Source organism: Scatophagus argus, chromosome 2, assembly GCF_020382885.2.
Source record: "Scatophagus argus isolate fScaArg1 chromosome 2, fScaArg1.pri, whole genome shotgun sequence".
In the NCBI taxonomy this organism is placed as follows: domain Eukaryota; kingdom Metazoa; phylum Chordata; class Actinopteri; family Scatophagidae; genus Scatophagus; species Scatophagus argus.
Window position 1 is genome coordinate 22,764,087 of NC_058494.1, and position 11,538 is coordinate 22,775,624.

At 40.2% G+C, this 11,538-nt stretch overlaps 2 protein-coding genes across 3 annotated transcripts; both read left to right on the forward strand.

The window, feature by feature from the left end:
- The first annotated feature begins 1,425 nt into the window (after positions 1-1,425).
- On the forward strand, positions 1,426-4,109 carry LOC124049483 (perforin-1-like). The gene is made up of 6 exons (XM_046371181.1): positions 1,426-1,620; positions 1,724-1,862; positions 2,405-2,485; positions 2,971-3,467; positions 3,566-3,659; positions 3,739-4,109. Exons 1-6 carry the CDS (start codon positions 1,448-1,450, stop codon positions 3,946-3,948), a joined length of 1,194 nt encoding a protein of 397 aa, XP_046227137.1. The 5' UTR covers positions 1,426-1,447; the 3' UTR covers positions 3,949-4,109.
- A 1,186-nt stretch (positions 4,110-5,295) lies between these two features.
- On the forward strand, positions 5,296-11,506 carry LOC124049470 (perforin-1-like). Of its 2 annotated transcripts, XM_046371169.1 has the most exons (10): positions 5,296-5,457; positions 7,041-7,329; positions 7,422-7,501; positions 7,953-7,998; positions 8,510-8,652; positions 8,756-8,894; positions 8,988-9,068; positions 9,532-10,010; positions 10,109-10,202; positions 10,282-11,505. In XM_046371169.1, the coding sequence occupies exons 2-10, from the start codon at positions 7,060-7,062 to the stop codon at positions 10,489-10,491; spliced, it is 1,542 nt and encodes a 513-aa protein (XP_046227125.1). In that variant the 5' UTR covers positions 5,296-5,457; positions 7,041-7,059; the 3' UTR covers positions 10,492-11,505. The 2 variants fall into 2 exon arrangements, with proteins under 2 accessions (XP_046227125.1, XP_046227117.1); XM_046371161.1 differs by having other exon boundaries at positions 8,756-9,068; positions 10,282-11,506.
- The last annotated feature ends 32 nt before the right edge of the window (positions 11,507-11,538 follow it).

Consider the following 11,538-nt stretch of genomic DNA (forward strand, 5'->3'; position numbering starts at 1 on the left):
GCTTTAACAGTAAAGGCATTGCTCATCGTATAGCCTGTCCCATATGCTACTCAACTTCATCAGACTTGCAGTGATTTTTATGTGTTAATTGTCTTTCTGTGGAAAACCACACTGCTGTTGGTGACATCTGATTTGGCTCTGTGATGTGTTTCATATCGAAAATCATCCAACATCCATCAGGCTGTACTTAATATACTGCATATTAGATGGAGAAGTAACAGGGAGCTGAAATTTTTAACCCACAACCTGGTGACGGAGCAACAAAATTGCAAAAATCACAAAGTTTGATGGTGAACATTTGCTCTTCCTTATTATCTTCACTGATGATCATACACAGATTAAATAATAACTCATTGATTTTCTTTTCTGTTCTCTGTCTTTCTCTGGTATATTTCAGTGTCTCTTTGACTCCAATTATGACCTTTTTAACCCCACCCCCTCTCCACCTGAGTCTCCTCCTCCTCTTCCTGTCCTCTGACTCCCCTGTTCTCTCCTGTAGGACTGGGACTCGCAGAGAGTGTGAGTCTGCTCCCTTTGTGCCAGGCCACAACCTGGTGGGGGAGGGCTTTGATGTGGTCACCCTGCAGCGTAAAGGAGCCTACATGGTTGATGTGAAGACTTTCCTCACCCCAAAAGGCACCTGTACTCTCTGCTCCAACTCTCTTCAAGGCAATAAGCTGCAGAAAGTAATTAAGAAGTTCTGCAGCAACTTTGACAGTAACTTTATCATGTGCATGTTACCGATGGTGTCCTCACCTTCGTTTTCAGGTGCCAATCTGTGCAAAGGATTGGCGTGCGTTCAGCCGATGCAATGCTGACATCTACAGCAGCGCACACACCTCTGTTAGGTATTGTATTATACAATGCTGTATCACTGAATGGATTTGATCTGCCATTTTCATATGTTAGGCAACTCAAAGTCACAGACTGTGATTGTCTCATCCAATCAGTCTCTCTAAATGAAATTTGACATGAAAAGCATTATACTATGACTCAAATTCCACTCCAAATTTATTGTCCATAGATTAGCTTTTATGTCAAAATCACATTGGAAAAAAAAGTTCTCTGTCTTGTTAGTACTTTCACAATATTGTAAAATTCCCTTTTAATAATCATTTGACTTATATAAACATTGTCCTTATCATGTTAACTACAGGTGGAGATCTAACTGTTCTATTTCTTGTTAATTTGTAAATACAAACTTAAATGGACTATGTAAGACTTTAATAGTATTTATTATTCTTGTAAACTTTGCTCACAGCTCATTGATTGACACTTTCGCTGCCCAGGAAAGTAACGACTGGAAGGTAGGAAATGTTTGTGTTGAATATTATTTTCACTGAACAGTTTTTATGGCTCATTCTTTTGAATCTATTGTCCTCACCGTAAGCCATTAATGCATGAACAAGCACCAGTATGATGAATTTGGGTGAATATCAAGCGGCTCATGACTTGTTTTTTTTATTTATTTTATCAGGTTGGGCTCAATATAGATAAGTTTGTGTCTGCCAACCTGGAGGTGGGAGGAACACGCTCCACTGCGTATCAGTTTGCCACAGAAAGGACCAGAGAGGATCGCTACTCCTTCAGCATTCACAGGGTCACCTGCAGCCATTATCGGTAGGGTGTGAAGGTCCCTGCAACACAACAGGGGATTTGTTAGTCAGGTTTGTGAAGATGATTTCAGTTAAGATAATTTACTAGTCTGTCTCTGTGTGTCTAGTTACCGTGTGTCAGGCAGGCCGCCCCTCAGCTCTGAGTTCAGGAAGGACTTGGCCAGGCTGCCAAATCACTACAACTCGTCCACCAAGGCTCAGTACAGTGAGCTCATACATACCTACGGGACACACTACATCCGACAGGTTACCACACACACACCATTTCAATTTCCTCATTTCACAAGTAAAAAAATACCATTTTGTATTGTGATGGAAATTTTGTATGCTTTGTAGTAACAATGACATAATGTTTACTTTTACGTCATACTTAATGTAGTTAATCTGTAGCTTTAGTTGTGTAGTGTTATAGTGACCAAGTAATGACCTGGTAAACTGACTGTTATAGCCCCGTTATAAATAACATCCTGGGTAAAGCAGAGGACAGAAAGAGATCTTTGCATCCTGTCTGTTTTTCCATCAACCTGTGAAGGAATGTCTTTGAAGCTCCAAACAAAGAACCAGAGACACACCAGAAAGTATAAAATGAGTTGAAGTCTTCAACCAGTAGGGCACAACTCTGAACTGCTTGCTGTCGTGTGGTTCTGTGTGTTGCCTCCTCTGTATAGAGATTAAAACATTTTAGTGTAGGCTATCTTCCGGATTTGTTGTGTTTTCCTTTGCTTAACTCACTACAGGCAGAAAAGAAATTGCCATAACAGTATCAATAACACTGTTCTTCTTTCCAGGTTTATCTTGGTGGGCGACTCAGGCGTGTCACAGCTGCTCGTGTCTGTTTGTCCTCGCTGAATGGGCTCTCCTCAAGCGAGGTACATGTAGCGCATGTGTCTGTACAGTGTGTGCAGAAACCAAAGTGCACATTTATGCACACACGCAACATGCACACAAACCCAAATGTTGTTAGACAGGGAGTTTAGGCAGATGCCTCAAGCGGCGTTGCCACATACTGTATAAAACATGGCCGTAGTCTTCATGATGTTACCCACAGAGCAATTGTGACGCTCAGTGTGGCTACTCCAACTGTTGACATGTTAGCACTTCAGTGCTAAGCATAGCTCAGACAACATTCATTCAGTGTTGAGTTTGAAAGAGAGACATCGAACATGACACTCCAGAAAAAAAACAACAAAAAAACAACTTGATGAGCTGGTCTTTGCCACAATCAGCATATAAATGTGTGTATGACTGTGAGGCACTGTAATACACCATTTGTACCTTAGGCATGAAGTCACTGTGTAAATGTCTCCCATTATACGTTGACTATAAATGATATCTTATTTCCTCTGTCCTCTAGGTCCACTCCTGCTTATCGCTGGGTGTCTCCGTAGGTCTCGGGAAGGTGACTTTATCTGGTTCCCAACAGTCTTGTAACAACGTCCTACAGAACCAGGACACTTCCAACTCATACAGCTCTGGTCTCCACCAACACTACACAGTGGTGGCAGGAGGCACTGGTTGGATGGGGGAGTTTTCAATCGCTCATAATGACTCCCAGGGTTACATGAATTGGCTCAGCACCCTCAAGGACCACCCGGATATCGTTTCATACTCTCTTAGGCCAATGTACGAGCTGGTTCCTACTGCAACACAGAAGGCAGGGATGATGGCTGCCGTGGAGCAGTACTTAGAAGACAATGCTGTGAAAATCTCACCCAAAGAACCAGACTGTGGGAGACACACTCCCAACCTGAGGTCCAACTGTTGTCCTCAAGAGGCCTCAAGGGGAGCGCTGGTGGTGACCATCATCAGAGGCTGGAATCTACAAGGAGATCTAATGGGCAGGACTGAGAGGTGAATCAAGTGAGGCCTCGGACTGAGATCTGATGGTGGTCTGTTTAACAACAATATTAATTCACCAGTTGCTTTTCCCTGTTTTCTCCCATTCACAGCTATGCTAAGATGTGGTACGGTTCCATCTATCACAGGACTCATATGATCCACTCAAACGACCCCTGGTGGAACGCTCGCTATAATCTGGGGAAGGTCAGTGAATCTTCTCATTACACATCAGCTCAAAAATATTTAGTTCTTTATTTCATAACTTTAAATGTTTTTTCTGAAGGTGGACACACACTTGGGCTTGAAGGTTGAGGTTTGGGACGAGGACTTGCAACATGATGACCTTCTGGGATCATGTACCTGGACTCTGAGCCAGGGGACACACAGATTAACCTGTCCAGCCAAGAAAGGTGGCTTTGAGATCGAGTACACACTGACCTGTGACCCATATCTGACTGGAGACAGGTGTAACCGGTACAAACCATCTCCATAGCAAGAAACCATTTTGACTTATGGACTTCAAAATGAAAACCAATATATATAATTTTGTTTGGTTTTCTGCTGATTAGAATTATAAATACAGATCTTATGGAAATGAAGACTCAAAAAGAAAATGGGTTAGAACTGTGTTCTTTCCAAAGCTATGGGTACACATGTGAGGTGCTCTGCACTGAAGAGCAAGTAATGCTGCAAACAACTTCAACACCAGCATGGAACTTAGACAGCATCCTTCTTTCTGACATCGTCATCAAAGAGTCCCAAGACATCACTGGCTTTCCGTATCAGTTTATTGAGTTTGCTGACATCCACTACCCTCACCCTGCTGCCCCAGCACACCACATCAAACAGGATAGCACTGGCATACTTGTGATTCATTTCAATGACACACGCTATCCAATCAGCAATGCTTATGTGTTAGATTGCATTAATTTAATTGGGATCATTTTGTTCAGATCACTAACGAAGAATTCAGTCACACCGAACATCAAGGAGTATTGCAGGTTATTCCTGTTGGACCTCATATCTGTGAAACAAAGAAACAGACATTCACAAACATATAGCATTCACTTCAGCAGTGACAACCTTAACAGATCATGGAAGTTTTGTTATCAGGTATTACATGAGAAATAAATTTCTCCAACATGGTGCAGGATGTGGTGACATCTCGTAAAAAAGACAGTTTGGTGTCATTCACATAATGCTGGATTCTCTACTGATTTAGTGTTGTGATAGCTAAGGTATGAGAATGTTTTTAAACCAGATTCTATTGTATCTACAATTCTGTATCTCCGTTTTGAGGGCCGTACTGTAAAGTACTGGTGTAGTGGGCAAGTGTGATCTTATATTATTGCTTTTGCGATGTGTGCGATGGCTTTGGCATTCAACTGAGTGAGATTGTGAATGTGGAGGCCCTTAACTTTGATCCAATATTGGTTGTTTTTGTGAAGGTGTTCTGGTTTTTGGTTGTGAGCATATTGTAAAAGCATGTAGAACAATACATGAGAACTGGCTAAACAACACTTTTATAAAGCAGAAGGTGGAGGTTTGATGAAACATTTAGTCCTTATAATATGCGAATGACTGATTATTGTCTTTTATTATTGTCTATTATCAGTCCAAGGTATTTGAAATGATCCTCTTTTTCTATGACAATATTGTGTGCAAGTCCCAAAAACCACTTTTCTCTTTTTAAGATCCAGAATTCAGGTCAAGATGGTTTTGTTTGCACCACTGCTTAAACTGCAGGCTTGAGTTGTGATATTCCTGGAGTGAATGATTGACATCATGACATAAAAACATGAGTGCCTGTGACCTTGTTGAAGTGATTACCCTGTGAAAATCCCCCAAACCGAACTTGAAGGGAAGTCCATTCTCTTTTCAGTTTTTACTATCCTTATCACCTATCATCTTATCTCTGAACAAATAACATAGACTCTCTCCCTTGTTGATTCTGATTTTGATGACTGGAAGTGGAGCAGCAACATCATCATTTTGGGCACAGGTAGAAAACTCTTTTTAACAAGGTTACAGGGAGATACCATCAACAGCCTTCAATACATCTGACTGAGAATTAATTGTAAATGACTGAAAAAACCACTGGAAGATACAGTAGACAAAGAGCATGATTTGGATTCTGATGGTGTTGACTTTGTCAATGAAAAAGGACCATAAAAATAATTTATATTCTATAGGTCTATGTAGTAAGTTGGAATTGTGTAGATTTGCTGAGAAGTCATTTTGTATTTTTCTTTAGTCATCATGTTTAACCTTTTAAATACGTCTAAAGTTTGATCTGCATATTGTTAAGTTTGCACTTGATTCTGCTGTTGTGTCTCAGCTCAGTAATGATTAAACTGATCATGGTCCAGTATTCTCCAGTTGAGAAATTTGGTGATAGGTGTAAACTCTCCTAATTGGATATAAATGTGTCTAAAACAAAGCAAATGTTCAGCAGTACAAATCTCTGAGGGCAATAATTGATGGCAAGTTAACATTTGAACCAAATGCTGATGCTGTTTGTTCAAAGCCCCGTCAGCCCATGTACTTTTATCAAAAGCTCAGAAGTTTTAATGTTAACATTGCTTTCACGAGATTGTTTCAACCTTCTCTTTTACCTGTGGGTTTGGATCACCAAAAACCAGATAGTGAATAATGTCATGTAATTTCTTTGAAATTGTAGTTCCTTCTTTTGTGTAACTTGCTTTTGCACTGATTTTATTACTGTTGGCTGTGCAACAAATTTCCCGTAGGTATAATAAAAATGATCTTTTCCTTGAACTTAAAAAATGGAATGTGTTCAAGATAGTAAATGCAGTGCTTATAAAAAGTTTTCACCCTAATGGATGCTTTCCCTTTTTATTGCTTGTATAAATGGAGTCATTCACAATTCACAAAAATCTCTTCATCATCCAAGTGAATATAAATTTCTACCAAGTAATATTAATATACAAGTTAATATTTAATAGATGCAATCACAGCAACTGCCGCAACTTGTTGTCTTCAAATTATTTCTGCGCAGCTTTTGCTGTATGCTTTGAGTCATTCTCTTGTCAGAAAATAAATCCTCTCCCAAATTAAAGTTCTCTTGCAGACTGAATCAGATTGCTGTCCAGGATTTCCCTTGATTTTGCTGCATTCATTTTACCATCTAAGTTTACAAGCCTACCAGGGCCTGCTGCTGTTTGCCAAACATAGTGTCTAGTCTGATGGACAAAATGCTCCATATTGGTCTCATTGGACAAAAGTACCTTCTTTCAGCTGACATTGGAGTCTCCCACATATCTTCGGGTGAACCCAGTCAAGATTTAACATGAGCTTTCTTCATCAGTGGCTTTCTCCCATAAAGCTTTGACAGGTGAAGAATATGGGCATCAACTGTTGTATGCAGTCGCTCCCATCTACTGTAGCTTTTAACCTTGCCAGAGTCACAGGTGTTTTCGTGGCCTCCCTCACTAGTCTCCTTCTTGATAGTTTGATAGTGAACATTTGCTCTTCCTTATTATCTTCACTGATATTCATACACAGATTAAATAATAACTCATTGATTTTCTTTTCTACTCTTTGTGTTTCTCTGAAATATTTCAGTGTCTCTTTGACTCCAACTATGACCTTTTTAACCCCACCCCCTCTCCACCTGAGTGTCCTCCTCCTCTTTCTGTCCTCCCACTCCCCTGTTCTCTCCTGTAGGACTGGGAATCGCACAGAATGTGAGTCTGCTCCCTTTGTGCCAGGCCACAACCTGGTGGGGGAGGGCTTTGATGTGGTCACCCTGCAGCGTAAAGGAGCCTACATGATTGACATGAAGACTTTCCTCACTCCAAAAGACACCTGTACTCTCTGCTCCAACCCTCTTCAAGATGATAACCTGCAGAAAGTAATTAAGAAATACACAATAGTTCTGCAGCAACTTTGACAGTAACTTTATCATGTGCATGTTACCGACGGTGTCCTCACCTTCATTTTCAGCTGCCAATCTCTGCAACAGACTGGCGTGCGCTCAGCCGATGCAATGCTGACATCTACAGCAGTGCACACACCTCTGTTAGGTATTGTATTATACAATGCTGTATCACTGAATGGATTCAATCTGCCATTTTCATATGTTAGGTATATGTTATTCCACTGCTAAAGGCAGGAGAACTCAAAGTCACAGACTGTGGTTGTCTCATCCAATCAGTCTCTCTAAATGAAATTTAAATTTTATGAAATTTTAAATTTTAAGAAAAGCACTATCTTGTCAATTGTAAATTTATCTCCCCATTTATTGTCTACAGCTTTTATGTCAGAGTCACATCAGATTCAAAAAGTTTTCTGTCTTGTCTGTAGTTTCACAATATTCTAAAATGGACGTCATTGCCTTTTAATAAACATTGTCTACTTATTCTTACATTTACAATTACATTTTTTTAATTTACATTTTTGTTTGCTAATTTGTGAATACAAATTTATGTGAAACACTTTAATAGCGTTTTTGTTTCTTTTAAATTTTGCCCACAGCTCATTGATTGACACTTACAATACCCAGGATAGTGAAGACTGGAAGGTAGGAAACGTTTGTGCTGAATATTATTATAGTGTTATAATGGGTGGATGTGTGGATTGACAATTCTTTAGCTTATTTTGCGACTGTAGTATCTCCTCAGTTCTGAATTTCTTTTGGAGAAAGAAACACATTGCAATACATAAAAATATTAAACCACCATTACTGATCTAAAAGGCTGATACTGTCTAAATATACATAAGCATATACATTATACTGTATATAGTTTTAATGTCTTGTTTTTTTGAATATATTGTTCTCATTGTACACCATTAATGTTAGAACAAGTAGCAGTATGAAGTTAAAGGTTTTTCCAAATGTTTGTATGAATAAATAAATGGGGCAACCGTAGCTTGTAAAGTGTAAAGTGTAGCTTGTAAACTTTTTACATTCACATTTTCTGTTCAGGCTTTGTTTTTGGTGCCAAATTATAAAGTCACTATAATAAACAATGTAATGGTGATTTTAGGTGCATGTCAAGCAGCTTTTCAAGATTTTTTATTTATTTTATCAGGTTGGGCTCAATATAGATAAGTTTGTGTCTGCCAACCTGGAGGTGGGAGGAACACGCTCCACTGCGTATCAGTTTGCCACAGAAAGGACCAGAGAGGATCGCTACTCCTTCAGCATTCACAGGGTCACCTGCAGCCATTATCGGTAGGGTGTGAAGGTCCCTGCAACACAACAGGGGATTTGTTAGTCAGGTTTGTGAAGATGATTTCAGTTAAGATAATTTACTAGTCTGTCTCTGTGTGTCTAGTTACCGTGTGTCAGGCAGGCCGCCCCTCAGCTCTGAGTTCAGGAAGGACTTGGCCAGGCTGCCAAATCACTACAACTCGTCCACCAAGGCTCAGTACAGTGAGCTCATACATACCTACGGCACACACTACATCCGACAGGTTACCACACACACACCATTTCAATTTCCTCATTTCACAAGTAAAAAAATACCATTTTGTACAACAAAACAGCTACACTGTTTTTCTTTCCAGGTTTATCTTGGTGGGCGACTCAGGCGTGTCACAGCTACTCGTGTCTGTTTGTCCTCGCTGAATGGGCTCTCCTCAAGCGAGGTACATGTAGCGCATGTGTCTGTACAGTGTGTGCAGAAACCAAAGTGCACATTTATGCACACACACAACATGCACACAAACCCAAATGTTGTTAGACAGGGAGTTTAGGCAGATACTGTATAAAACATGGCTGTAGTCTTCATGATGTTACCCACAGAGCAATTGTGACGCTCAGTGTGGCAACTCCAACTGTTGACATGTTAGCACTTCAGTGCTAAGCATAGCTCAGACAACATTCATTCAGTGTTGAGTTTGAAAGAGAGACATCGAACATGACACTCCAGAAAAAAAACAACAAAAAAACAACTTGATGAGCTGGTCTTTGTCATAATCAGCATATAAATGTGTGTATGACTGTGAGGCACTGTAATACACCATTTGTACCTTAGGCGTGAAGTCACTGTGTAAATGTCTCCCATTATACGTTGACTATAAATAATATCTTATTTCCTCTGTCCTCTAGGTCCACTCCTGCTTATCGCTGGGTGTCTCCGTAGGTCTTGGGAAAGTGAAATTATCCAGTTCCCAGCAGTCTTGTAACAAAGTCCTACAGAACCAGGACACCTCCAACTCATACAGCTCTGGTCTCCACCAACACTATACAGAGGTGGCAGGAGGCACTGGTTGGATGGGGGAGTTTTCAATCGCTCATAATGACTCCCAGGGTTACATGAATTGGCTCAGCACTCTTAAGGACCACCCGGATATCGTTTCATACTCCCTTAGGCCAATGTATGAGCTGGTGCCCAATGGGACACAGAAGACAGGGATGATGGCTGCCATCGAGCAGTACTTAGAAGACAATGCTGTGAAAATCTCGCCCAAAGTACCAGACTGTGGGAGGTCCAGCTGCTGTCCTCAAGCGGCCTCAAGGGGAACATTGGTGGTGACCATCATCAGAGGCTGGAATCTAAAAGGAGATCTAACGGGCAGGACTGATAGGTGAGTTGAGTGAGGCCTCGGATTGAGATCTGATGGTGTTCTGTTAAACAACAATATTAATTCACCAGTTGCTTTTCCCTGTTTTCTCCCATTCACAGCTATGCCAAGATGTGGTACGGTTCCATCTATCATAGGACTCATATGATACGCTCAAACGATCCCTGGTGGAACGCTCGCTATAATCTGGGGAAGGTCAGTGAATCTTCTCATTACACATCAGCTCAAAACAATTTAGTTCTTTATTTCATAACTTTAAATGTTTTTTCTGAAGGTGGACACACACTTGGACTTGAAGGTTGAGGCTTGGGATGAGGACTTGAATTATGATGACCTTCTGGGATCATGTACCTGGACTCTGAGCCAGGGGACACGCAGATTAACCTGTCCAGCCAAGAGAGGCGGCTTTGAGATCGAGTACACACTGACCTGCGACCCATATCTGACTGGAGACAGGTGTAACCGGTACAAACCATCTCCATAGTGACAAAACCATTCTGAGGCCACAATATTCACAAATGCTGCTTGCTTTTCTCTAATATTCACCTAAAATCATAGAAAATACCAAGATTAAAAATTATTTTCTAAATGTTCAAGATGAATTTGTCATATTGCAGAAGACTGTAGAATGAAATTCCACTGAGATAAATAATAAATAGTAGAAAATGTAAAATGTAGAAAATAATTAAATATATCATGTGCTTTTGCTGTGTTGCCTAGAAATGAGTCCAATCATATACATAGCTGCAGCTTCACATCTCAAAATAATGAAGTAATTCTTAGCTCATTGTTCTTGCAGCTAATCAACACTAGTCAATTCAATAAATCATTTAAATCAATACTCAATTTCAATCAATTGCCTTTCATCTTGCATTAGACCAGAGTCCTCATACAGGTTACTTCTGAAAAGTAAGAGTTTTACTCTCTCCATGCATTTTCACTTGTTACGCATTCCAAGCTGCAGTGTAGCTTGCACATCAGCTTAACATGAAAACTGGAGAGGAGAAAACAGAGGTTTGCATGAATTGTTGTTCCTGCAGAGTCTCATGCTGATTTATTCACTTCAAAATGAAAAAATATCATTTTATTTGTTTTTTGACTGATTAGACTGTGAATGGATATTGTTGTTTTTGTGTGGCCTTCTCATGAAAATAAAGACTCAAAAAGAAAATGGGTTAGAACTGTGTTCTTTCCAAAGCTATGGGTACACATGAGGTTCTCTGCACTGAAGAGCAAGTAATGCTGCAAACAACTTCAACACCCCACACAACAACCACGGAACGAATAAGGTTATTACGACAGTACCTACAGTGTACAAGCAACATCTCACAGCCATGAACTGCATGTTTCAGCATGATGAGCTTTTCATGAACTGATAACATTACAGAGCAACAGCATTTTCAACCCAACTTGTAAGTCAGTTTGTGCTAAAAGTTTGTGGTGCATCAAGCTACTTGAGAAATAAGACCAGCTTGTTTGCTAAATGAATTGACTTGACTTGACCACAATACCCCAATGAATAGAACAACAA

Bases quoted from the DNA above. Each gene is read 5' to 3' on its own strand.
- LOC124049483 (XM_046371181.1), top strand. From the start codon at position 1,448: ATGACTTGTTTTTTTTATTTATTTTATCAGGTTGGGCTCAATATAGAT. The intron at 1,621-1,723 runs GTAGGGTGTGAA...CTGTGTGTCTAG, and splicing joins GTCACCTGCAGCCATTATCG to TTACCGTGTGTCAGGCAGGC. The intron at 3,468-3,565 runs GTGAATCAAGTG...TCCCATTCACAG, and splicing joins CTAATGGGCAGGACTGAGAG to CTATGCTAAGATGTGGTACG.
- LOC124049470 (XM_046371161.1), top strand. From the start codon at position 7,060: ATGACCTTTTTAACCCCACCCCCTCTCCACCTGAGTGTCCTCCTCCTC. The intron at 7,999-8,509 runs GTAGGAAACGTT...TTATTTTATCAG, and splicing joins AGGATAGTGAAGACTGGAAG to GTTGGGCTCAATATAGATAA. The intron at 10,011-10,108 runs GTGAGTTGAGTG...TCCCATTCACAG, and splicing joins CTAACGGGCAGGACTGATAG to CTATGCCAAGATGTGGTACG.